The following is a 27,899-nucleotide window of genomic DNA, read 5'->3' as shown; positions in this document are numbered from 1 at the left end:
AGCACAATTAAGTGTCTGGAATACTCATACTTTGCAATGTTGTCCATAGCTTGTCATGATCCACACAATCAAAAGCCTTTGTGTAGTCAATAAAGCACACACTGAGTGAAATGAGCCAGTCACAAAAGGGCAAATCTTGTATAAGGCCAGTATTATGAAAACACAAGAAAACATTTACATACAGAAAGAAACATTTGATTGCTCTCAGAGTTGAAGGGAAAAAAAAAAAAAAATCACTGAATAGACTGTATAGCCTCCTGTCTTCTGTCAGTTTGTCTGACTGTGGTAGCTTGAGTCTTTCTGCAATGCTGGAGGCTATGCCACTGCTATTCCACACACCAGCAGGGTCACCCAGAGTAGACAGGCTTCAGCAGAGCTTCCCATCTAAGACAGACTAGGAAGGAAGATCTAGCAATCCACAAAGGCAAGTCACAAATTATTGCTACTAGGGTCCCAGTACATGCATGCACATATTTAATCCAAACAAAACGTGTTTAAACATGTCTCTGCAATCAGTGGATCGATGCAGACAAGTCTCAATAATAAATTTTTCTTAGTATCTCTAGAGTGGCTTCAAAAAACAGGATATTTTTATGCCAATAATTTTGAAGTCAGGGCTGATATCAAATTTTTAGCAAAATTTATGGGGTCATTTTCCCAAATCATTGAAGCTTTGCAACAAGTTTACTGGAATGCTGCCTCACATAAAACAACAGTTTTTAGATGAAAGCAGTATTTTGAGGAAAGCCTCATCGATGAAAAACCATCCACCTCAACAACTGAGAAAACTGTGGCTGAGTCCAGAAACTGCTGGAAGAAAACTGTAGAATCACCACTGACGCAATCGCGCCTGAAGTTGGGATCTCACATGATTCAGCATTTTCAATTTCAAGTGAGCATTTTGGCCTCAGAAGTCTTTCAGCTGTTTGGGTACCAGAAGCATTCCACAAAGATCAGTTAGCACAAACAGCTAATCTCATCAGCCTTTTAAGTAAGAGTGAAGCTAATGAAGACAATTTTATGGAACAAATGGTATGCAGGAATAAGTCTTGGGCTTACCAAAATGACCAGAGAATAAGATCCAATCAAAGCAGTGGCTTCCAGGATGATCTTCAGAGTCAGTTAAATTCAAGACAAGAGGTCAACTAAGAAGGTTATGGAAATTCATGTGGATCAAGAGAATGATGTTCTATCAGAACGAGGAGATACTGCATGGTTTAAAATCAAGAAAGATGTGAATCAGGGTATATTCTTTCACCATATTTTTTCAATCTGTATACTGAGAAAGTAACCTAAGAATCTGGACTATGTGAAAGAAAACATGGTGTCAAGTTTAGGGGAAAACTCATTAATAACTTGCAATATGCAGGGACACAACCTTGCTTGGTGAAAGCAAAGAGGACCTGAAGCTCTGACTGATGAAGATCAAAGACTACAGCCTTCAGTATAGAGTACCCCTCAACACAAAGAAAACAAAAATTCTCACAACTGGATCAATTAGCAGCATTATGATAAACGGAGAAAAGATAGAAGGTCTCAAGAATTTCTTTTTATTTGAGTCCATAATCAACGCCAATGGAAGCCAAGAAATCAAAGATTTCTTGGGCAAATCTACTGCAAAAGACCTCTTTGTTGCTGTTGTTGTTGTTGTTGTTGTTGTTGTTGTTGTTGTTGTTGTTAGGTGCCATCAAGTTGGTGCCGACTCATAGCGACCTTATGCACAGCAGAACGAAACACTGCCCGATCCTGGGCCAACCTCACTACTGCTGCCCTCTTTAAAATGTTAAAAAGCAAAGATGTCACTCTGAGAACTAAGGTATACCTCATGTGCAATGATGTACAATTAATAGGGATAATCAAAGAAGTTTTGATGTCTTTGAATTATGTTGATGTTGGATATTAAAAATACCACAAACTGTCAGAAAAAAAAAATCTGACTTCAATAAATACAACCAGAATACTCCTTAGAAGCAAGAATGGCTTCATCTCTCGTACTTTCAACATGTTATTAGGAGGAACCAGTCCCTGGAGAAGGACATCATGCTTAGGAAAGTAGGGTGTCAGTAAAATAGAGGAAGACCCTCAATGCAATGGATTGACCCAGTAGCTGCCCACAATGGGCTCAGAAATAGCAACAATTGGGATGATGGCGTAGGACCCAGCAGCCTGACGTTCTGTTGTAGTGTCTCCAAGTCAGGCTGCTAACCTCAAGGTCAGCAGTTCAAAACTACCAGCCGTTCCAAGGGAAAAAGATGAGGCTTTCTGCTCCTGTAACAATGTATAGCCTCAGAAACCCTATGCAGCATCGCTATGAGTGAAAACCGACTCCAAGGCACATAACCACTACCACCATAAATCAAAAAAGACTCCATGATGCCTAAACAACAACTAAATCAAACAGTAAACATGTATTAACTTAGGTAAAGTGAAAGGTAATACACAGTATAGAGATCGACACACTATGACAGAGAGAGGCAAAGAGAGAGACTGGGAGTGATATATACAAGAGTAATGGTAAAGGAGTCCTGGTGTGGCGCTGTGGATTAATGAGCCAGACTGCAAAGCCATTTGAACTGTAAGATCGGTGGTTCAAGCTCACCAGCTGCTCCTTGGAAATCCTGTACAGGGTCGCTATGGGTCGGAATCGACTCGACAGCACTTAACAACAACAACAATGGTTAAGGAGCTCTGGTAGCATAGTGTTTACGAGTTGGATTGCTAATCTCAAAGTCAGCAGTTTGAAACTACCAGCAGTTCCGTGAGGGAAAGATGAGACTTTTTGCTCCCATAAAGATTTACAACCTCAGAAACCCTACATAGGGGTTGCTATGAGTCAGAATTAACTCAATGACAGTGGTGTTAGTGGATTCAGTAAACAAAAACACAAGTGAGGAGCATGTTCCTCAGAACAATAAACCATATTTGACCAAAAGGGTAGATTTTGCCCAAAAACCAAATTCAGAAAGTAGGAAGGGACAGGAAAGATGGGCAAATAGAAACAGGGAGCCTGAGGGAAGTGAAAGAATTACATTGAGGGAATTACAACTAATGTCATGACACTAAATGTGTATGATTGTTGAATGAGAAAATATTTGGCTCTGCAAACTTTCACACACAAAAAAAATTTTTTTAAGACTATTTCAAATTTCCCTGTTATTGTTTTTTTCCAAGGCCTCTTTCCTGTTACCTCTTTTATCACCTCATAGCAGATGACCATCTTCTAACTTACCAAAAAAAGAAATAAATGAGTAACAGAAGCCACCTGGAGCTATCTCACGATCATTCTCACTAGCTCTGAACCTATAACAATCTCTGCATACCTAGATATCTTTAATGCCTTCTTATATGTCTCCATCCTCTACAAGGCCAATTCTAGTTTCAACTCTTCCCTTTGGCTTGGGGATATCTTCTTATCTGACTCTGCTCCCCCTATTTCACTACTTTATCTCCCACGGTACGAAGCAACTCCTGTCTATCTTGTATCATCTTCTACTTTCATCTTCTTGCTTCCCTGCCTGAACCAACTGTTTCAGTTGTATTTTTAGTCTTTGTCTATTTAACTTTTGAATTTGATCCCGTGCAAATTTATTTTTATTTTCTTGTACCTAGGATTTTATTTGAGGTATTGTTGGTTCAGTGGTAGAATTTGTGTCCATTTTTATCTCAAGCCAATGCATTTCATGCACAACCAACACCTGCCTGTGAGTGGAGGTTTGCATGATGAGAGGGTGTTGACTAGGTTCTAGCAAAGCCTCCAGACTAAACAGTACTAGGAAGAAAGTCATGGCAATGAACTTCTGAAAATCAGCCAATGAAATCCCTACAAATCACAAAGGTCTGAGTCACAAATGATCATCGGAATGATGCAGTACCAGACACTGCTTTGTTCCATTGTGTTGGGAGTGACCAAGAGATGGAATTGATTCCATGGTAGTTAACAACAGCAACAGCAGGGCCTTATTGGAAAGCACTCTATATTTAGGAGCATTTAAAACTTGATACGCATATAGGATAAATGGAAAATCATTCTTGCCTTTTGTGTCTTCATCAAAGGCATTGAAGAGTGAATGAGAAATATCTTTACTTTCCAGTCGTAGGAATCTAAAAATGACGAAACTGTGAACTTAGGTTGTAGCTAAATGGTCTCTTCCTTTATGATCTTACCCACTTTTAGGGCTGCACAATTCCTTACCAGTTTAAGGTCAGATTGGTAAACTCCAAGTCTCTTCTTGCCCATGAAGTATAGGTGCGCACCCTCTGCATATTGTGTCCTCTTTGATGGCACTGGTGCTGCCTCCTCATCCATAAAGACCTTTGCTTACTCCTCTGCTTTCCTCCCTCACCTCAGGCTGCCATTAACAGACTTCTTCATACGTTCCTCCACTGACAGCTACTCTCTACCAGTCATTGTGTGTGCAACTTGGCAACTCATAGCAGAGTATACTCTATCACCAAGTGTACCAACAAACCATGTCTTCCTCTTGCAAGGAAGGGTGCAAAGCTCTTTCTCCCTCCTCTTAGTCAACCAAGGAAGTCGGTCACATGTCTACAGAAAGACTTGCCCTTCTTCTCTCACCCTCAGCAGGAGTATCTGTTTTGTAGTCTTATTGGCATAAACAGTGTGAATTTTTATTCACACTGTGTGTAACTCCACACCAGGAAGTCTCTCCTGAGGTCAGGTACACTCAAGGACAATAGGGCGCATTGGTCCATTTCCCTGGGTTTAGACCACACAACAGCTCAAACACCTGGTCTTTTCTTTATCCTCCTTACCTTCTACTCAGAGAGATCAGCAACCACATTCTTTCCTGAAGCTGAGTGAAGTCAAGACGTGATCTATTTCTTAACATCCTAAAAGCCGTGGAGACTGAGTCTTAGAGAAACCACCCCTCACTGATGGAAAGGCACATCTAGGTCCTGTTAACCCTTCCTTGAGGCCTCGTCACAAGAAAAGAACATGAGACCTCTTGCAGAGACAGAGTTTCTGGGTTATCTCTCAACTCTCACTTTTTCTCATCTCATTTCTAGAGAATTCCCTGCCTGCTTTGGTTCTGTAGATCCCCAAGTGACTAACCTAGCCTTCCAAATGACCATCCCCAGTAGGTCAACATTTCAACACAAACAAGAATTGTCTGGGGACTTAATAGTCTAAACTGGATTAATTGCTACAATACTTTGCTATACTTTAATAATTCCATAAATTTTGAGTCTCCAAGTGTCATGTAGTTTGGGAAAACAGTTTTAATTTATCTGGGTAGAATGTAATTAAATTTTAAGAACTCTTTGAAACTCAGTCAAGAGTTCTCTGTTAAAACTAGCCAATGATGATACAAAGTCTAAAATCTAAAAGACATGGGGTTTCTCGGAGTCTTGCTCGGGCAGAGGAGAAGCTGAGTCCACAGCTGCCTGTTACCCTGATGCCACTCCGTGTTCTGTGAGTGATTGGAGCCCACCCTGCTCTGCCACTTTGTTCTCTGCATTGTGATCATTACATCACTGCAGCACTCCTACTAGGATATGGTCCTGAGATCAGCAACTAATTCAACTTGATATTGCATTGTCTAGTCCGGTCCTTGTATGGCTCTTAGGTAATTCTGAAGAATTACCTAGGATAAGCACTGGACTGCTAACTGCAAGATTGGCAGTTCAAGCCCACCAGCCATTCCTTGGGAAACCCTATACTGGGTCACTATGAGTCGGAACTGACTTGATAGTACTTAACAACAGCAACAGTGTGGTGCTACACACATAACAGACGTCTAGCCTGCCATTTAGTTGATTCCAATTCATGGCAACATGACATGATGCTGATCTCTGAGGTTCTCTTGGTTGCAATCTTTATGGAAGAAGATAACCAGAAGTTTTCTCCACAGCACAACTTGGTGGATTTTAACCACCAACCTTTGTGTTTGTAGTTGAGAGCAAACTCCTTATGTCACCCAGGGGACCAAACAAATGTCTAGTCTTCTCTTATTGTAGAATGCTATATTCCTTCATTCATTCTTTCACTAAATATTGCTCAAGACGCTACCACATTTTCTATCAATGAAATATTTTATACTAGTTACTGCTATTGATTACAGTCAAGGCAATTATAAAATGCAGACAATAATATATTCAAACCGTGATTGTCTTTGAACAACCTTTATGATGTTTTTTTCATTTTTTATTGGTTATTGGTATTATTGTTTACTTGTATATAATAAATCTAATATACACTCTGGTGTGTGTGGTGTTGTGGGTTAATGTGCTGGACTGCAAAGTCACTTTGAACCGCAAGCTCGCCAGCCATTCCTTACGGGAGCAGAAAGCCTCATCTTTCTCCCACAAAACAGCTGGTAGTTTCGAACTGCTGTCCCTGAGGTTCACAGCCCAATTCGTAACCACTACGTTACCATAACAGAACAAAACGATTTCAGATCTGCACCACCGTCACAACTGTGCCGTGTGTGAGCATATTGTTGCAGCCATTGTGTCAATCCGTCTCATTGCGTTTCTTCCTCTTTTTTGCTGACTCTATGCTTTTACCAAGCCCTTTAGTCAGGATTCCTTCTGATGAAATGTCCAAAGTCTGTAAGACAAAGTCTTTCCATCTTCACGTCTAAGGAATATTCTGGCTGTTTTGTCAAGACACATGTATTCATTCTTTTGGCAGTCTATGATGCATTAAATAGTCTAGGAAGACTGAAGAATTACCTAGAATGATGTCTAACTAATATTTGCTAAAAGGATTATAGATAGGACTCCTAGTATAGCACTGTCAGTTGAGTACTGGGCTGTCACCCACAAGGTCGGCGGTTCAAACCCACCGTTGCTCCTTGGAAACTATGTACATGTTACTATGAGTCGGAATCAACTCGATGGCACTTAACAACAACAACAATTAAATGAGTAGATTGTGAGATAAAAGGGAAAGGAGGAGCAAGGGGACTTGCAAAGTGTGATGCTGAGTCCTGTCTTTGTACTGCTCCAAGAACAAATGTGACACATCACTTGATGGTAAGATCGTTTGCTGGTAAAGAACAATTACAATGAAAGGAGCTCAATTCTGTAGGGCATATTCTGCAACGTCAGTGTGGGGTAATTTATTTCAATGATAGAAATGGGACTTGCTTTCAGAAAGACCTGGGAATTAAGTGCTACTCTGTCACTTACTAACAGGACAACTTACTTACTCCCTTAAATCTCAATGCATTCATTGGAAACTAATATGTACTGAAAATATTTACTGATGAAGATCAAAGAGCACAGCCTTCTGTATGGATTGCATCTCAATGTAAAGAAAACAAAAATCTTCATCACTGGACAAATAAACAACATTCTTACCAATGGAGAAAAGATTGAAATTGTCAAGGACTTCATTCTTCTTGGATCAACTATCAACACTCATGGAAGCAGCAGTCAAGAAATCAATCGACATATTGTATTAGGCAAATCTGCTGCACAAGACCTTTTAAAAGTGTTGAAGAGCAAAGATGTCAGCTTCAGGACTAAGGTGCGCCCGACTGAAGCCATGGTATTTTCAATAACCTCATATGCATGCTAAAGCTGGACAGTGAATAAGGAAGACCACAGAAGAATTGATGTTTTTGAGTTATGGTGTTGGAGGAGAATACTGAAAGTGCCATGGGCTGCCAAAAGAATCAACAGATCTATGTTGGAAGAACTGCAGCCAGAGGGCTCCTTGGAGGTCAAGATGGCCAAACTTCATCTCTCATACTTTGGACATATTGTCAGGAGGGACCAGTCACTGGAGAAGGATAAGGTGGAGGTAAGGTGTTTGGTAAGGTGGAGGGTCAGAGAAAAAGATGAAGACACCCAGCAAGATGGACTGGCAAAGTAGCAGCATCAATGGGCTCAGTAGTTTAAACCTATGAGCAGCTCCTTGGAAATACTATACAGGATCGCTATGAGTCAGAACTGACTCGATGGCACTTAACAACAACAATATTGCATAGGACCATAAATGATTAGCACATTTTTAAAGCTTTATTGACTATGCAAAGACTTTCAACTGTGTGGATTATGACAAACAAAGGATAACATTGAGAAGAACGGGTATTCTAGAACACTTAATGTGCTCTTGAGGAGCCTGTACATAGACAAGAGGCAGTTGTTAGGGCATACAAAATCATTTAAAATCACAAACAGAGTGCACCAGCGTTGTATCCTTTCACCATACTTGTTCAATATGAGAAACTGGGTTATATGAAGAAAAACATGGCATCAGGACTGGAGGGAGACTCATTAGCAACCTGTGATATGCAGATGAGATGGAAATCATCGGACTGTATCTTTGATATCCCCTGCTAGTAAAGTTTTACTCAAGGTAATACAGAAATAGCTACAACCATACATTGACAAACAACTTCCAGAGGTTCAAGCTGGATTCAGAAGAGACCGTGGAATGAGGGATATCAGTGCTGATGTAAAATGGATCTTGGCTGAAAGTAGAGAATATCAGAAAGATGTTTACCTGTGCTTTATTGACTACACAAAGGCTTTCGATTGTGTGGATCATGACAAGCTATGGATAACATTGTGAAGTATGAGCATTCAGGAACACTTAATTGTGCTCATGAGGAATCTGTACATGGACAAAGAGGCGGTTGTTTGAACAGAACATAGGAACACTGAATGCTTTAAAATTAGGAAAGGTATGTGACAGGGTTGTATTTTTTCACCATACTTATTCAACCTGTATACTGAGCAAATAATCCAAGAAGCTGGGTTCTATGAAGAAAAATGTGGCATCAGGATTGGAGGAAGACTCATTAACAACCTGTGATATGCAAATGATACAACCTTGCTTGCTGAAAGTGAAGAGAACTTAAAATACTTACTGATGACGATCAAAGAGCACAGCATTCGGTATGGATTGCATCTCAATATAAAGAAAGCAAAAATCCTCACCACTGGACCAATAAACAACATTCTTATCAATGGAGAAAAGATTAAAGTTGTCAAGGACTTCATTCATCTCAGATCTACCATCAACACTCATGAAAGAAGCAGTCAAGAAATCAAATAACGTATAGCATTAGGCAAATCTGCTACGCAAGACCTTTTTAAAGTATGGAAGAGCAAAGATGTCAGCTTGAGGACTAAGGTGCGCCTGAACCATGACATGATATGTTTAATAACTTCATATGCATGTGAAAGTTGGACAGTGAATAAGGAAGACCGTAGAATAATTGATGCATTTGAGTTATCGTGTTGGAGGAGAATATTGAAAGTGCCTTGGGCTTCCAAAAGAACCAACAGATCTGTGTTGGAAGAACTGCAGCCAGAGTGCTCTTTGGAGGCCAGGATGGCCAAATTTTGTCTCTCATACTTCGGACATATTGTCAGGAGGGATCAGTCACTAGAGAAGGATATCATGTTTGGTAAGGTGGAGGGTCAGAGAAAAAGAGGAAGATCCCCAGTGAGATGGATTGGCAAAGTGGCAGCATCAATGGGCTCAAAAGTGGCAACAACTGTGAGGTTGGCCCAGGACTGGGCAGAGTTTCATTCTGTTGTGCATAAGGTCGCTATGAGTCAGTACAGACTCAATGGCACCTAACAATAACAATAACAACATCCTTGCTTGCTGACATCAAAGAGGACTTAAAATACTTACTGATGAAGGTCAAAGACCATAGTCTTCAGTATGGGCTGAACCTCACTGTAAAGAAAACATGAATCTTCACTATTGGGCAAATAAGTTCCATCATGATATATGGAGGAATTATTTAAGTTGTCAAAGATTTCATTTTGCTTGGATCCACCATCAACACTCATGGAAGCGGCAGTCAAGAAATCAATTGTGAAAAAAAAAGAAAAGAAAAGAAAGAACTCAATTACGAATTGCATTGGGCAAACCCTCTGTAAAGTGTTTAAGGGCAAAGATGTAAGCTTGAGGACTAAGGTGTACCTGACCCAAGCCATGGCGGTTTCGCCTCATATTCATGTGAAAAAAATTGAGCAAGGAATGCAGCAGATCATATAAGAATCGATGCATTTGCATTGTGGTGTTGAAGAAGAATATTGAAAGTACCCTGGACTGCCTTAATGACTAACAAATCTGTGTTGTCAGAGTACAGCCAGAATGCTCCTTAGAAGCCAGAATGACGAGACTTCATCTCTCATACTTTTAACATGTTATCAGGAGATACCAGTCCCTGGAGAAGGACATCATGCTTGGTAAAGTGGAGGGTCAGCAAAAAAGAGGAAGACCCCACTGAGACAGAGTAACACAATGGCAGCAGCAATAGACTCAAACATAACAACAGTTGTGAGGATTGAACAGGATTGAGTAGTGTTTTGTTCAGTTGTGCATAAGGTCGCCATGACTCAAACCCAACTGAGTGACATCTAACAACAGTAGATCTCAGGAGCTGGGAGTGGACGTGATAATGGTTCAGTGTTAGAATTCTCTCTTTCCATGCTTGAGACCTGGGTTCATTTCTTACACAATACACCTGAGAGGCAGATACCACAATCCGTCGGTGGAAATTTGTGTGTTGCTATGATGCTAGTCGTGTCTCCGCTGAACTTCCATATTAAGACAGACTAGAAAGAAAAGTTTGGAGAGTCACTTCTGAAAAATCATTCAATAAAAGTCCTACGGATCACAAGCATCTGATCTCCTTGTATGTGGAGTCAACCACCATGAGCCCAGGCTGACTCACAATAGCTAACAACAACAACATAGGTCTCAGTAAGTATCCTATAAGATTGGCATTATGCACCAGGAGAACAATATACTTGTGTTGACGGTCTACATTTCTCATTTGAGATACTCAAAGTATACTTGTAAACATACTATTTTGGACCGTGTGAAATTTCCTATCTGCTACCATTTTGGCCTCCAGAAGCAGCAATTCTTATGGTCAATATATTATCAGTAAAGGAATAAAACTCTGGTTCTCCTTTCTAGATCCTGGTTCCAAAAAGTGCTCACACGAGTTTCTTCAGACATACCGAAAATGTTATTCAAGAATGTCGTATGAGGACAAAATATATCTTCAGTTTGTGTACATCTGGTGTTGGAAGACTTTCTTTGAATACGTACTAATCAATCATGCCCGACTCTGATATAGCTGATCTGAGTGTCTCCAAAAGCCACAAATATCTATGTTCCAAGCAGGGCTTTGGTCCTGTGAATGATGGTTTTGAACACTGGTCCTTCTGTGTTCAACCCACAGCCAAAATCTCCAAAGTTAAGATTTTATGTCCTTCTACAGATGAGTCTGAATGTCTAAACGCGTGCTAATACATGCACCATGGGGGTCAAATAGACCATGGAGGTACACCTAAAGTCACAACATTTTATGTAAACTATCTTTTAAGGAGCTCTGGTAGCGTAGTGATAATGAATCGGGCTGCGAACCTTAAGGTCAGTGGTTTGAAACTACCAGCTGCTCCGTGGGAGAAAGATGAGGCTTTCTACTCCCATAAAGATTTATACCCTCGGAAATCAAACCCTGTACAGGGTCACTATGGGTCAGAACTGATTCCATGGCACTTAACAACAACAACAACAATCTTTTAATAGTGATACCTAGTTTTTAACTTCAGTGTTACTTAAAGAAGGGTTCTGAAATATACGGTGATACATAAAACCATTAGTAGAACCAAATGAGACATAAAATCTCTTCCAAAAATTACCAGACACCTACAGGATCGCTATGAGTCAGAACTGACTCTTAAAGAAGGGTTCTGAAATATACGGTGATACATAAAACCATTAGTAGAACCAAATGAGACATAAAATCTCTTCCAAAAATTACCAGACACCCCTGCCAACTATTCCATCTACTCTGTATTTTAATTCTTGTTCAGTCTTAGCATGAGTAATGAGGGGATCAATAAATCAATATACTTGTTCAGCGTTTCTCAAACTGAAAGAACTGAAGGAAAAAGTCAATCCTAGACTTTGAAATATTAAAGGTCAAATATTTAATAATGCAGAAAGCATCAAAAGAAGATGGAAGGAATACATGGAGTCACTGTACCAAAAATAAATGGTTGATATTCAACCATTTCAAGAAGTAGCATATGATCAAAAGCCAGTGATGCTGAAGGAGGAAGTCCAAGGTGCATTAAAGGCATTGGCAAAGAACTAGGCACCAGGAATTGATGGAATGAAAAAATTGAAATTTTTCAATAAACTGAAGTGGCCTGGGAAGCATTCACTCATCTACACCAAGAAATTTGGAAGACAACTATCTGGCCAATTGATTGGAAGAAATCCATGTTTGTGCCTATTCCAAAGAGACAAAATCATTGGACAATATCATTAATACCACATACAAGTAAAATTTTGCTAAATATAATTCAATAACATCTGCAGCAGCCCATTGACAGGGAGCTGCCTGAGGTTCCGGCCAGACTCATAAGAGGTTGTGGAATGAAGGATATCATTGCTGACATCAGATGGACCTTGGCTGAAAGCAGAGAATACCAGAAAGATGTTTACCTGTGCTTTACTGACTATGCAAAGGCTTTCAATTGTGTGGATCATGACAAGCTATGGACAACATTGTAGAGAATGAGTATTCTGAAACACTGTGCATAGGCCGAGAGGCACTCATTGGAATAGAACAAGGGAACACTGAATGGTTTAAAATTAGGAAAAGTGTGCACCAGGGTTATATTCTTTCACCATACTTATTCAATCTATATGCTAAGCAAATAATTCAAGAAGCTGGGTTTAATAAAGAATAATGTGGCATCAGGATTGGAGGAAGACTCATTAACAATCTGTGATATGCAGATGATATAACTTTGCTTGCCGAAAGCAAAGAAGACTTAAAATACTTACTGATGAAGATCAAAGACAACAGCCTTTGTTATGGGTTGCACCTCAATGAAAATAAATAAATAAATAACAGTCCTCACCATTGGACCAAAAAATAACATCAAGATAAATGGAGAAAAGATTGAAGTTGTCAAAGACGTCATTTTGCTCGGATCAACCATCAACACTCACGGAAGCAGTAGTCAAGAAATCAAATGATGGTTGCATTAGGCACATCTGCTGCACAAGAGCTCTTCAAATGGCAGCATGAATGGATAAATCTACAGACAAAAAAAAAAGTGCAAACTAAAGGGAAAAGAGAAGCAATGGGAAAGTAGGCTGCAGTGGCTAACCAATAGACTAAAGGAAGTATACCTGCTGGAAAATGGAGAAACTAAAAATGAAGGAAGCCCACCCAGCCTCTAAAGAAGCAGGAGTGAAAGAAGCAAAGTCTGACGACTGTTCGTCTGCTATGTTGCATTAGTGCGTCCTGTATCTCTCTGCTCATACAATCCAGATGAACATTTTTATCAACTCTTTGGTAAATGCAAGTTTTTTAGTAACTCTAGAAACATTTTTAAGAAGGAGGAAATTCCATTTCATCCCATTTTTTTTTTAATTTAAATGTTTTTGGGTTTTTTTTATGAGGTGAAATCATTTGCTGGTTGTGTATTTTCCGCACAAACAGAATATAGTGGGATGTTGACTGGTGGGAGATTTTGACTATGTTGGGTATCAACTTAACATTCCATTGGGGGGCGGGGGAAGTCTTTATATCCCATAATACAAACCTGGTGAGTTGGAACTGCCGGACTTTACCAGCCCAAACTGACTTTGCAGTTTAGCGTCACTCCGTTTTGGTACATACATTACAAAGCAAACTTAATGGAAATTAGGAGAAATGGTCATGCATTTTGTGTGACTTGAATATTTCACATTCTATTTCCATACTGCTTTTTTAGCAGAATTGTTTCTCTGTGATCCTCAGGTCAGAACTGTGTGCCTTCTGTGACATCTTTGGGCGTGGCAGTTCAACTGCGAAAGGTTGAAAATTTGAGTGTGTAGTGTGTGTGGTGTTAAATTGTGAACTAGTTGAACTTACAAAGTCCTGATGTGGTGCTGTAGGATAAGCACTGGAACGTAAAACAAAAGGTTGATGGCTCAAACCCACCAGCAGCTCCTTGGAAACCCTGTACATGGTCACTATGAGGCAGAACTGACTCTATGGCTGTTAACAACAATGATTATTAACAATCGAAGATACTAGGACTTAATAGCCTCTTAAGAAAAATTTGCCTTCAAATTTAAAACTGGAAGTCACTAGAATTTAAAAAAGATTTATAACTGCATGGCTCTTAGATTTTTGGTACATACATTAAGAATTATGTACAAATTGTTCATTATATCTCTATACTGACCCTTAAAACAAACAATAAAATACCAATTATGAATTTTAATAATTATCGTGTTGTATCCATATTTGGCTAAGAAGATCTTGGAGTCTGATTCTCTCTGTGTCCTACAAAACAGAGACATTAGGTTAAATTTCTTAATCATAGGACAGTTTTTCTCCAACCTCTTAAAATCATTGTCTCCCCACCTCAAGGAGCCTTTTGAGATTTTTTTACTAATTGCTCCTGCATAAAAGTTTAATGCCATGGGCATACTGCCTGTCTCGTTATGTACAGCAGCCCTTTGACAAGCTACAAACCATTATAATAGCTATGTTTTTTTCACTTCACCCCAAGAACCAATTTTTGTCCCCATACAGGAAATATTGCTCCATTGAGAGTGCATGATCAAATGACATTGGACATCTTGATACAGAAATTACCCAAAATTCAAAGAATCCCAGAATAATTGGATTTCTGTATTCTTGAGTCTTAAAAAAAAAATTGGAAAGAAGAGAATGTAGGTGTCTTCCTAAGAGAGAGAGAGAAAAGTTGCGTAGACTAATGAAAGTGTTTAACGGCTCCCGTTGAAACGCCAACACTACCAACAAAGTGTCCATTTTACTTCCATAGTCACAGCCAATACAATTCCCTTTGCTGCTTCTTAAATGAGCCTTGGACCTGAGGGACTAGTAAACTTGGCAGGAAATACTTTGGGGCGGGCAGAAGAACTATGACAATAGGTCACTTTGAGTCTGGTCCTTTGCAACGTGAAGGTTGACGTGAAGACGTTGAAGTCTGGTCTTCTTCAGAAGGACTTGAGCTACAAAGACAATGCTTCCCCAATGTCACATACACTGAAGCTCAGGCTCCAGTCCCAGATGGTGTGACTGTATCGTTGGACACTGCGAGATTCAGGTAAGAACATTGTGCTGTCTGTATGTGGGCGCTGGGAATTGTGCATGAATATAATATAATGAACCTTCAGAAATGTACCAGGCAGTAAGGCACTGAAAAAATGGTGAAAAGCTTGCTGACACAAAATAAAGAAGTAGATGTTAAAAACTAGGAAAAGGATCCTAAAAAGAGACAGCCCCAGAAACAAACTTGACACAGTAAAGAGAAGGCAGTGTGTGCTTGTTAGAACACTTGCATAAGGGGCAGATGTTTTGTTTCCGTTAAGAGCTTTTCCAGGAGATTCATGAAACTTCTTTTCACAAGAATGGAGGATACTAAACAAGTATGTTTTTATTTAGCACCCTATTTCCTCAGAAAAGATGGAGGTTTCAACGTCAGCACCATACTCACCCACTACCCATGACTCACCAGGTTTTCTTTTCCTTAGACCCAGATTCAACCTTATCTCTGAAGCCAGTGACCCAGGCTTGAAGCTTCCGGTATACTTAATCCACACACAGAGTCAGTGAAACAGAAGGTAAGCCAGCTTGTTCAAAGAGAAGCTCTTCTTGGGTTTTTTTAAAAGTATTACTTGGCATTTTACAAGTGTTCTCATAAATAACCTTTTGCAATAGGGAGGGCAGATGAGAAAGGAACCAAGTCAATGGAATGTCTACTGAGTGCTGTGCACTTTACAAAAATTATCATATTTACTCCTTACATTATCCAATCAAGTAACTGCTGTACTTCCCAATTTATAGAAAAGGAAATTAAATGGCTCAAAGGAGGAAGAAGCAAGTTTCCAACCCGGGTGTATCCTACTCCAAACTCTGAGACAAAGTGCAGGGAAATGGCCCTCTCGGGGTCACAGAGTCATTTTACAGGCAGGATAAGAAATCCAATCGCTGTCTGGTGTCACTGAGGCTGAGTCAAAGACATTAGCAAAATAGTTTCTTATCCTGTGTTCATCATCCACATTCATTCAGTCATTTTAAAATCACTTATTAAGCATCTATCAAGTGCCGGGAGAGGCTTTGACAATCTTGCTGTTGTTGTTAAGTGCCACTGAGTCCGTTCCAACTCATAGCAATCTTGTATAGGGTTTCTGGGGAGCAGCTGGTAAGTTTGAAGCCTAGACTTGCAGTTCAAACCAACCTTGCAACCCAGTGCTTATCCTATGGTATCACACCAGGACTCCTTGATGATATTGTTGTTAAGTGCCGTCAAGTATGTTCCAACCCATAATGACACTGTATAGGGTTTCCAAATAGCTGCTGATGGATTTGAACCACTGACTTTGTGGTCCAGCGCATTATCCTGCATCACTACACCAGGATTCCTATTGACAATATTGTTGTTGTTGTTGTTAAGTGCCATTGAGTCGATTCCGACCCATAGCAACCCTGTATAGGGTTTCCAAGGAGCAGCTGGTGAGCTTGAACCATTGACATTGCAGTTCAAATAACTGACAATATTAGGATGAACAAAATACTGAGCAGACATATGAACTTAAGAAGTAATAGGGAAATTTTACTAAACTTTCAAAGATTTCCAAGCCTGCAAATCTTTATGGGAGCAGAAAGACTCATCTTTCTCCCTTGGAGCAGCTGGTAGATTCGAACTGCTGACCTTGCTAAGTTAAAGCACTCCAACTGGTAACCCACTATGCCAAGCTATTGTTGTTAAGTGCCATCAAGTCAGATCCATTCATAGCAACCATCTATAGTGTTTGAAAAGAGGTTGGTGGGTTTGAACTGACAACCTTGTGGCGAGCAGTCCAGTGCTTATCCTACAGCACTACACCAGGGGACTCCATCCACTATGCAGACATGCAAACATTTAGGTGTGATAAGCTGTCTCATGTGGCACCAGAAGAGAAGACCATATTAGTAACAATGGAGCCACAAAGGAGGGATCTAGCTGTGAGTGTCAGGAAAGTTTTCACAGAGGAAGAGACCTGGACCTACAAGTTGAAGGGTCCGTGTTTGTCAGTACTGAGAGGTGGGAGATCCTGAGCATGAGGGGTCATGGCAGGTGGAGGGAGTTGCAGAAACGCAGAAACATAAAGTGTGAAACTCAATAAAGTTTGAGCCTCTGAGATAAGGGGTCAAAGGAAACAGAGCACCCTATCTAGAAGTTCCTAAGTGCTATCAAAGAAGCTCACCCTTTATTCTGTAGGCAACAGGGAGTCACTGAAAAATTTCAAACAAAGAAATAGTTTAGTCCCATCTATGGCTTACCATGCACGATATGGAGTACTGGTGTAGTGCTGTGGGCTAATGCACTAGACTGCAAAGTTGCTTAAACCACAAGGTCGGTGATTTAAGCTCACCAAACCCTCCTTGGAAACCTGATACAGCATCGGTATGGGTTGGAAACAACCCAACAGCACTTAACAACAACAATAATGTATGCTATGTCTGTAAACAGCAGAGAGGATGAATTAGAGACAACCAAGACGCAAAAAAGAGAGTTCAGTTAAGAAACTAAAGCAACAATCTAAGGAGAGATGTTGTCAAGTGTCAGTCAAGGAGTCAGTTCTGACTCATAGCAACCCCGTATAGAGCTTCCCAGGAGTGGCTTGTGGGCTTGAATTGCCGAGCTTTCAGTTAACAGTCCAGTGCTGATCTACCTGGAGAGATAATAAGGGTTTAAGCACTCAGCTAATAACCGTAAGGTCGGTGGTTCAAACACACCAGCTATTCCTTGGAAACCCTATACAGGGTCGCTATGAGTCACAACCAACTCCGTGGCACTTAACAACAGAGGAGAAGAAGGGAACAAATTGAGAGAAGATAAGAGAGTAGAGTCCTCACCAGCTTTTACACAATAGGAAATCAGTTGTTTGAATGAAATGTACTTCTTCCAGAATTGTGCCCTTGAGGTGGACTGGGGAAACAGCATATATTTATTTTACCAGGGAAAATGAGAAACATTTGCTTTGAATTTTTGTAGCCATATAATTTCTTACGTCTCTTCTTCCCTCCCAAAGTTTGTTTTACCCGAACCAAAAATTGGTTCCCAGCTGGGCGGTGATTGATTGTTGTTCTTCAGTGCCGTGGGTTGGTTTCCCCACATCAGGACTCTAAAATAGCTCCCGCCCGAACAGGGACTTGAACCCTGGACCCTCAGATTAAAAGTCTGATGCTCTACCGACTGAGCTATCCGGGCTCTTACCTTTGCTGACCTTAGTCTCTCTAACACCCTGACCTGTAGAGATTCTCAAGGGTGTGATATGTAATACTTTGATCTCTTGTAAGATAAAGGGAGAGCGACTTAAGCACAGAAGAGGGACATATTACCACCAAAATCAAAGAACCAGGAGTGCTATACATATTTGGGATCTGGAGTCCCTACACTGTGAAGCTCCTAGATCCTGGGGAAGATTGATACCAAGGTGCATGGAGATCTCCAAGGAATTGCTGGAGCTACAGATGCTGAAAGGAGACAAAAACCTTTCCTCAGAGCTGACAAAGAGAAAGCTTTCCCCAAGAGTCCACACTCTGCATTTGGACTTCTAGCCTCCTAAATTGTGAAGGAAGAAATCTCTCATTGTTAAAGCCATCCACTGTGGTATTTCTGCTATATAATATAGCATCATGAGTCACCTAAGACAGGGATCAGTTGCCTACACAGTGGTGCCAGGTGACCAGAAGGATACTTTGGTTGAGTGTGACTTTTTTCCCTGAGTTAACTTTGTTGCCACGATCACCACGACAAGCGTTCTTAGAAAGTATTGAAGTGCGCCGTTGAGTGGGAAATACATTGGCTAGAACATGAAACTGTGACTTCACCACTAGCCTGCTGTGTGGCCTTCAAATCACTTGAGGCTTGCAGGAACTTCATTAGTTCTGAATTGATCAACAAGCCAATATATATATATAATGAATTGAAAATCTCTTAGTTGGATCTGCTCCTTCCTCCCCAACCAGGACTTATGATAAGCACTGGACTGCAATGTCAATTTGAGCCACGAGGTGGTAATTCAAATCTACCAGTTGCTCCTCTGAAACCCTATACAGGGTCGCTATGAGTTGGAACCAGCTCGATGGTTGTTGTTGTTGTAATGTGCCTCACAGTCAGTTCCGACTCTTAGTGACCCTGTACAGGGTTTCTGAGGGTGAAAATCTTTACAGGAGTAGAAAGCCTCATCTTTCTCCTGCGGAGCGGATGGTAGTTTCTAACTCGATGGTACTTAACAATAAATACAGCCCATGGGGTGGGAGGGGTGACCATTGTTTCCATTGTGTGCTGCCAACAATGCAGTTGATGGATTTGAACTGCCACCTTGGGATTTGCAGTCCAGCGCTGATCGTACTGCACCACACCAGGAGTCCAGATAAATAGAGACAAACCAATGAGATATGGGGATGGGAGGTGGACAAGGAAGGAGATGGAGATGGAAACAGAAATATATTTCTGTATCTTTGGTGTCTTATTCATGAACAGAACTGTCCCCAACACCATCCTCAGGATCTTCTTTGCACCAAGGACATCATTTACTCCCAACCCCTGAGAACTCATGAAATATAATCAAAAATTAAAGTGGAGACTTCTGCTTTCTGAAACCTGATAGAAGGACTGTTGTTAGGAGCCGTTAAGTCGATTCCGACTCATACAAATACAACAGAACTAAACATTATTCTTTTCCCAGGTTCTTGTTGTTGTTAAGTGCTGTCGAGTCGATTCCGACTCAAAGAGACCCTGAGCAGGGATCGCAAGGAGCAGCTGATGGATTTGAGCTAGATGTGGGTCCCAGTCCTGTGCTGATTCAACAACACCACACTAGGAGCCCTCAATATTGCAACATGAAGCTCGAAGTTTTTCTTCAGCTCTTTCAACTTGAGAAATGCCAGGCATGTCCTTCCCTAACTCTAAGTCTTTGCTCATATTATAATATTCTAGTTGTCCATCATGAGTGTACCTGCTGACTTTTGAAATACCGGTGGCACGCTTTCCTGCATCACAGCAACATACAAGCAACCTCAGTCCACCAAACTGACAGGTGAGTGGTGGAACAGAAGGATAGTGGTCTCAAATTCCGTTGTGATGGAGAAAGGAATTCAAGGAAATTATGAAACCAATTACTGAAAGTGCCACAAAAATTTTTTTGAAGAATTTCTGATGAATATTATTCCTGAGTTTATGTATTCTGAAACCGGAAGTCAGTGTAGTATAATGGAAGCAGCCAGGAGTCAAAAGTGAAGACAGATCTGTCTTCGACCCCCTCTGCCATTGATTTACTGTATGACCTTGGAAACTGGGTTTACCCTTATTTAGTCCCACTTCAGAATTAGCAAAGCAGGAGTATTTACACCTTCCCTCCTCATCTCAGAGATCTGTTAGGAAATTCTATTGGAGTTACGTCTTCAGGAGCTTTTTAAATGACAGTATTTAGATAGATACATATGTTATTGCTGGAGCTATCTAGGGTTTGATTCATTCCAACAGTTCCCAAGCCTTTTAAGACATAGAAACAAAGTGATGCAAATAAACCCAGAGCTGTTCTGGTTCACTGAAGTATATGGAAGTCACAAATCTTTCCACCAAGCCTCCCTTCCGTTGTCTTCTTCAGCAACGTCTAGAAATGAACTAGAACCCACAGGGTCCCACGGTAGGAAACCTCTCCTTGTATCAGTGAAGAAACTAAAGCAACCAGAACTAAGTGACCCTCCCATGTAATACAGCAAGTTCATGAAGAACAAGATATGTAACAAAAAAACAAACAGATAAACCTTTAGTTATCCCATTATCTTAATTTTTTTTTTTTTTTCCTCCAAAGGTGTGCTTGGAAAAGGAACCAATTCAATGGCCCTGAGAAATTATACCAGGGTGCCTGAATTTATTTTCTGTGGACTTACTCAATCTCAAGCGCTGAGTCTGTTCTTATTCTTCTTTTTATCTATGGTCTACATAACAACTGTGTTGGCCAATGTTGCCATCATGGTCACTGTCACCTGCGAGTCTCGCCTTCACACCCCCATGTACTTCCTGCTCCGCAATCTCTCTGTCCTGGACATCTGCTTCTCCTCCATCACTGCACCCAAGATCCTAGTAGACCTTCTCTCAAGGAGAAGGACCATTTCCTTCAATGGCTGCATCACACAGATGTTTTTTTTTCACCTCCTTGGTGGGGCAGACATTTTTTCTCTTTCTGTGATGGCATTAGATCGGTACCTGGCCATCTCCAAGCCCCTGCATTATGTGGCCATCATGGGGAGGGGACGATGCACTGCACTCATCACAGCCTCCTGGGTGGGGGGCTTTGTCCACTCCATCGTGCAGATTTCCCTATTGCTCCCACTCCCCTTCTGTGGACCCAATGTTGTTGATGGCTTCTACTGTGATGTTCCCCAGGTTCTCAAGCTTGCCTGCACGGACACATTTGCTCTTGAGCTCCTAATGATTTCCAACAATGGTCTAGTCACTACCCTGTGGTTTGTGATTCTCCTGGTGTCCTACACCGTCATCTTGATGATGCTGAGGTCTCACACTGGGGAGGGCAAGAGGAAAGCCATCTCCACCTGCACAGCCCACATCACTGTGGTGACCCTGCATTTTGTACCCTGCATCTATGTCTATGCCAGACCCTTCACAGCCCTCCCTCCAGACAGAGCTGTGTCCATCACCTTCACTGTCATCATCCCTGTCCTGAACCCCATAATCTACACCTTGAGGAACCAGGAGATGAAGTCAGCCATGAGGAAACTAAAGAAAAGACTTGGACCCTCCAAAAGTGGAATAGATGCCATGAAGTCCAGACTGGGAAGTTAGAACTGAAAAGAGTTTTTTCATAACCCAGTAGAGGACCTCAGTCAATACACCACCTTGAGGCAAGAGCTTTTATCTTTTTCCCTCAGCAGAGTCTTTACAATACAGTTGGATTGAGACAATCACTCCTTCGGGGTTGTCTCACGGTAAGGTTGTTGATGACTTAAGAGTCTCAGGTTCATAAATTGTCAGGTATTATAGGGACTCTGATGTTTCTATCAGGAGTCTTGGTGTGGCATTGAACTGCTAAGAGCAAGGTCCGCAGTTCATATCCACCAGCTGAAACCTTATACAGGGTCTCTATGAGTTGGAACCAACTAGAGGGCGCACTTCACAACAACAACGTTTAAATGAGAAGCGCTGGTGGCACTGTTGTCAAGCGCTCAAGGTCAGCAGTTTGAAACACGATTCAGGAGACAATTGTTGCAGTTTGGGTCCATATAGATTTACAGCCTCAGAAACCCTATGGGGCAGTCTTGTGGGGTCACGATGAGTCCGAATTGACCCAACGTCGGAGGGTTTGGTTTTTGGTTTGGGTGCTTTTATCATGCAAACACCTCCTTTCACAGACACGGATGCGGAGACTGAAAGCAATGACTTCTGTTCTTGAGTGTATGATACCCTGGGTAGTACAAATGGTTAATCAGTTAAACTACTAATCAAAAGGCTGGCTATTTGAGTCTACCTCAGAATAAAGACCTGGCAATCTGCTTCTAAAAGATCACAGCCTTGAAACCTCTATGGAGGGCAGGGCACCGCTGCAACAACACAGCTGTGTGCAATCAGAATCAACTAAACAGCAGCTAGTGTGATGTTTGCTTCTTGAGTTGTAGCAACATCAGTGTGGTCCAAGCAAGCATTGATAAACTAATCTCCTGGGACCAAGAGTCAAGGCTAAAACTCCAGCCACTTTCCCTATATGAAGCAGCTGGTGAATTTGAACTGCTGACCTTGAGTCTAGCAGTGAAACATGTAAACTCCTTTTTTCTTTTTCTTTTTCTTTTTTAAGTAAGTTTCAGGTTTTCCTTACAGAAACTGAAAAAGTTTTCCTGTTTTAACCAAGCTTTTCTAGCTAATTAATGGCAGAGACAAAGCTAGATCTGAGACCCCACCCTCAGCTAAATGCACATTTTACTACCCATGCCTCATCCTTGATTTGATGGCATCAGGAACAAGCTCATCTAAAAAAAAAAAAAAAAATGTGTCCACTACTGTAGCATTAAGAATACATAAGCACAAACACACTTACTTTTAAGGGACAATTGATTGATTGCAGTGTCCTGGTGTAGTGCTGTGGGATAAATCACTGGACCACAAGGTCGATTTGAACCACAAGGTTGGCAGTTCAAATTCAACAGCTGCTCCTCAGAAAACCTACACAGAGTCGCTAAAAATGGGAACAGACTTGAAAACACTTAACAGCAACAATTGATTATGATATTCTTATAAAGACTGTGGCATAAGCATATTTAAAAATCCATTATCCGTGAAAATGTGTTGCTTCTGCACTAATGAGGACGTTTGGACAACAATCTTTAAACATACGGATTCTAAAATGGGATCATTGACATTTTTGCTAAATTGCTTAGCATTTCCCACATTTGCAAAACGGTATTTTCAGAAACTCTTTTGTCTTGAATTAAAAACAATGTGCACTGAGTAAACTGTGTGTGATGTTTCATCACCACGTGTTAGGGTGCCGTGAAGACGCATAGCGACCCTCTCTATGCACAACAGCACAAAACACTGCCGGGTCCTGCCCCAGTCTCACAATGGTTGTTACATTTTAGCCCATTATTGCAGACTATGTGTCATCTCGTTGGTCTTCCTCTTTTTTGCTGACCCTCCACTTTGCCAGGCGTGATGTCCTTCTCCAGGAATAGGTCCCTCTTCACAATATGTCCAATGCACATGTGAGAATGGGGTTGGGTTGGGGGAATATCTGTAGTATGCTGTCTTACCAAAAAAATAAGAAGAAGCGTAAAGGAAACCTACATCAGTGAATATATATCTCTGGAAGGCAACAAAAGAAACTTCAAAGAGCTGAAAATAGGAGAAACATCGCTGTAAAGAATGTGTGCTATTTGAAATCTTTACCATGTGCAGATGTACTCATTAATTTTTCGAAAAGTATTTTTATTGTAAATGAACAAATTGGAAGATCGGAGGACTTGGAGTTCATCAATAAAGGAAGGGGTGGCCTTCGGAATATTCCTCAATTGAATGATGAAAGCAACTTTTAAAACTATGTCACACTGTTGAAAGCGAGCAGGGTTTTGGAAGCTCATAAGGTGAGGCGCCAGACCCGAGCACTTGGTGGCGCCAGGACCTGCAGCAATAAGGGCGCGGGCACAGGGCGTGCGGTGACAAGCCGCCTGCACTTCCAGAGAGACGCCACGCTGGGGCAGCCTCGGTCGCGTAGGCACAGAACTTTCAGAGTCGAGAGAGGAGCATGGCCAAGACCCCTGGGAAATGGCTGCACCTCTGGCTTCCTGGAGCAAAACCCTACATCCAGCTCTTACTACTCGAAAACAACAAAAGGGGTGGTTCCACTGGGGCTCGAACCCAGGACCTTCTGCGTGTAAAGCAGACGTGATAACCGCTACACTATGGAACCGCCGGTTTAGTTACTGTGGCAGGCTTTATTAACACTATACAGAGACACTTTTTTTTCCCCACCCCCATCACTCTTTTTTGGAATGTAGAATGAGGTTGAAATGTAAAACCCAGTTATCGCACACAAGAGAAAAACTTTCAAAAGGATTTTAGATTTGGAGCGCAGTTCCTGGCCCTGCCTTCCCCAGTGACTCGGGCTTCATGGGGACCCGGCGCGGCGTCTGCTGGGAAAGGGAAGCGTGACTTGTCTCAGGGAAGGACCCCCAGCCATAGGCGGCTCCATCCTTGATGTGAGCGCGCACAAAGCTGCATGACATCTGGCTCTGTGGCGCAATGGATAGCGCATTGGACTTCTAGACAGACGGAGGCATTCAAAGGTTGTGGGTTCGAGTCCCACCAGAGTCGCTTTTTGTTTTCAATGAAGTGAAAAGGAAAAAGTGGACAAAGAGGTAGAGAAAGAGGAACCTTTATTATTTAAATTCCCAGTCCGACTTGCCCACTTCAAATTTAAAAAAAGAGAGAGAGAAGGAAACTCACTACAATTCCCTATTATGTCCTTCCGGGTGTCGGTCTTGAACATCTTACTACTTGAGTATTTTCTCAATCACTTGCACGTGCCTCTAGAGTGCCGGGTAATTGGACAGAAAGAAATCAGTAGCATAAGATCAAAACCACAACTTTATTTCACATGTTGTTGCTTTGCTTTAGGGGAAAAAAAACAACTTTTTAAATTGTTGTGAAACTTTTTATTTGCTCAGTATCGCCAAAATTGTCTGAAAATGGACATGTGTTTAGTTAGATTCCAGAATAGCCGAATGGCTAAAGTGCAAGGCAACGGAATCTGGTTAGATCGCTGCTCATGTATGTTCAAGTCCCACCACTGAGAGACAACGGTGCCTGTCGGTTAGAATTCCAGATGAGTTAATAAATGCGAACAGGGAATCCACTTTGAATCCAGGCGTCCAGAAAAGTCGAGGGAGACCACTTTACATGACTAAGTGGCAATAATATATCCATTATAATGTCCTTTTGTCAGACATGGATAATATAGCAACAGCTGCAGAATTAATAGTATGGGAAGTAGAAAACAATGTCTGCTTAGAACTATACTACATAGGTTAAGAGGGAACAGTAGAAATGGTCATTCTGAAATTGATACTTATTTCTTGAGATCTTGCTATACATTAAGTACTGTTCTAAATAAACACTGGGGCTTTGGGTATACAGAAATTTACTACAACACCAGCAAAACAAAACAACAACAAACAGACAAGGTCCTTTCTGACAAGATTGCTGCCCAGTGACTTACAAAACAGAAGGAAGAGGTAGTATCTATCTATGTACATAAGCAAACAAAGAAATAGAGAGATTTCCAATGACGATAACAGCTGTAAGGAAACTAAAGCAGTGTGACACAACATGGAACTTTTTCAGGACAAACCTATTTCATCGGATGATGATAAATCAACAGTTTTCTTCCCTGTTGCTCTACCTGCCCACTGCATTCAAGTTGATTCCTACTCAGTGATCCTACAGGACAGAAAGCAAGAGCTCATGAGATTGCCAGGATCCTAAATCTTCACAGAAGCACACAGCCTTATCTTCCTCTCATAGAACAGCTGGTGCTCCTAACCTCAGACCTTGTGAGTAGCAGCCAGATCTTAATCCACTGCATTTGGTCCCTCCTGACAACATGTCCAAAGTATGAGAGACAAAATTTGGCCATCCTGGCCTCCAAGGAGCACCCTGGCTGCACTTCTTCCAACACAGATCTGTGGGCTCTTTTGGCAGCCCATAGCACTTTCAATATTCTCCTCCAACACCATAACTCAAATGCATCAATTCTTCTAAGGTCTTCCTTATTCACTGTCCAGCTTTCATATGCATATGAGGTTATTGAAAATACCATAGCTTGGGTCAGGTACTAGGGGTATACAAAGTTCCTATCTTCAAAGCAGAAGCATTCTATTCAGACCCACAAGACAGATGCTTAAGGTTGATTGTGGTGGGCACAGCCATAAGGACAGGCACCAAGCCCCAAGAGTCTAACTCCATTTGAAGATGAAGCAGTAAGGATCCCTGCTTTGAAGATTAATGCGCTGGACTGCAAAGTTGGTTTGAACCACAAGGTCTGTGGTTCAAGCTCACCAGCCGCTTCTTGGAAACCCTATACAGGGCCTTTATGGGTCAGAACCAACTCGACGGTAAATAACAACAAAAACATTTAGCTTCCCATAGAGTCCTCACATGGTACTAGGGTTAATACGAGTCCAACTCCAGTGCATTAATCCACATTGCCACCTCAGGACTCCCTGGGAACCTCGAAGGGTGGAATAATTTAACAGACTACATGGTTGTTCTTCATGTATTGTATTAAGGTAATATAAGTTTGTTGAACTGACAAGTGTTTTGTATATCTTTTCACCACAAAAAAAAAAAAGAAAGAAAGAAAATCCTGGGGGGAAAGTAACTCTTGTTGCCATTAAGTGCCATCGATTCGGTTTCAACATATAGTGACTCTGTATAGGCTTTCCAAGGAGGAGTTGGTGGGTTTGAACTGCCAACCGTGTGGTTTGCAGTCCAGTGCTGATCCTACGGTAACACACCAGGAATCACCTGCTTATTTGTTTTTAATCCGATAATATAGATACACATAAAAGAAATGAGAGCTTCTTCTCACAGACTTTACCGCCATTTTTTAAAGGTAGTCAGTTTTGCCAGAACTTTTTTCTTTCTAGAGATCCTAAGGAGACCTATGCGTAACTCTATCTATATGTACATATATAGATATAGATGTACAATGTTGTTGATGTTAAGTGCTGTCAAGTCAATTCCAATTCATAGCGACCCTGTGTAGGATTTCCAAGGAGCTGCTGGGGAGCTTGAAGCGACCTTGCAGTTCAAGCTGACCTTGCAATCAAGCATATTAGCCCAGAGCGCCACACCAGAACTCCTATATTAAATATACATAACCCTATAGAGGGTTCCACCACTTGTCTGGCAGTTTGTCGTACTGTGGTAGCTTGTGAGTTCCTGTGTTTCTGAAAGCTATGCCACCAGTATTTTAAATACCAGCAGGGTCACCCATGGTGGATAGGTTTCAGATGAGCCTCCAAACAAAAACGGACTAGGAAGAAGGAGTGACGAACAACTTCCAAATATTGAGTCACTGAAAACGTTATCAATAGCAGAGAAACACTGTCAGATATAGTGCCGGAAAATGAGGCCCTCAGGGTGGAAGGCACTCAAAATATGACTGGGGAAGAGCTGCCTCCTCAAAGTAGAGTTGACCATGATGACGCTAATGGAGTAAAGCCCGTGGGAGAAAAACCCGCGGTACTATCATTTGCTGATGGGGCACAACTCAAAATGAAGAGAAACAGCTGTAAACATCCATTGAAAATCGGAACATGGAATGTATGAAGTATGAATCTGGGAAAATT

The 27,899-nt window shown here is 41.3% G+C and overlaps 1 protein-coding gene and 3 non-coding genes across 4 annotated transcripts; 2 read left to right on the top strand and 2 right to left on the bottom strand.

The window, feature by feature from the left end:
* Positions 1–18,167: 18,167 nt before the first annotated feature.
* On the bottom strand, positions 18,168–18,240 carry TRNAK-UUU. The gene has a single exon. It is a non-coding gene; the product is annotated as a tRNA-Lys (tRNA).
* Positions 18,241–20,877: 2,637 nt separating this feature from the next.
* Positions 20,878–21,843, top strand: LOC102835307 (olfactory receptor 4D9-like). Its single transcript, XM_006876480.1, has one exon. The coding sequence runs from the start codon at positions 20,878–20,880 to the stop codon at positions 21,841–21,843; it is 966 nt and encodes a 321-aa protein (XP_006876542.1).
* Positions 21,844–24,384: 2,541 nt separating this feature from the next.
* On the bottom strand, positions 24,385–24,457 carry TRNAV-UAC. Its single transcript has one exon. It is a non-coding gene; the product is annotated as a tRNA-Val (tRNA).
* A 318-nt stretch (positions 24,458–24,775) lies between these two features.
* On the top strand, positions 24,776–24,861 carry TRNAR-UCU. The gene is given in 2 exon segments: positions 24,776–24,812; positions 24,826–24,861. It is a non-coding gene; the product is annotated as a tRNA-Arg (tRNA).
* The last annotated feature ends 3,038 nt before the right edge of the window (positions 24,862–27,899 follow it).

The sequence above is a fragment of the Chrysochloris asiatica genome, unplaced genomic scaffold (assembly GCF_000296735.1).
Source record: "Chrysochloris asiatica unplaced genomic scaffold, ChrAsi1.0 scaffold00381, whole genome shotgun sequence".
In the NCBI taxonomy this organism is placed as follows: Eukaryota; Metazoa; Chordata; class Mammalia; order Afrosoricida; family Chrysochloridae; genus Chrysochloris; species Chrysochloris asiatica.
The sequence above is the reverse complement of the archived record's forward strand: the minus strand, read 5'-3'. Positions and strand labels throughout refer to the sequence as shown.

Bases quoted from the DNA above. Each gene is read 5' to 3' on its own strand.
- LOC102835307 (XM_006876480.1), top strand. From the start codon at position 20,878: ATGGCCCTGAGAAATTATACCAGGGTGCCTGAATTTATTTTCTGTGGA.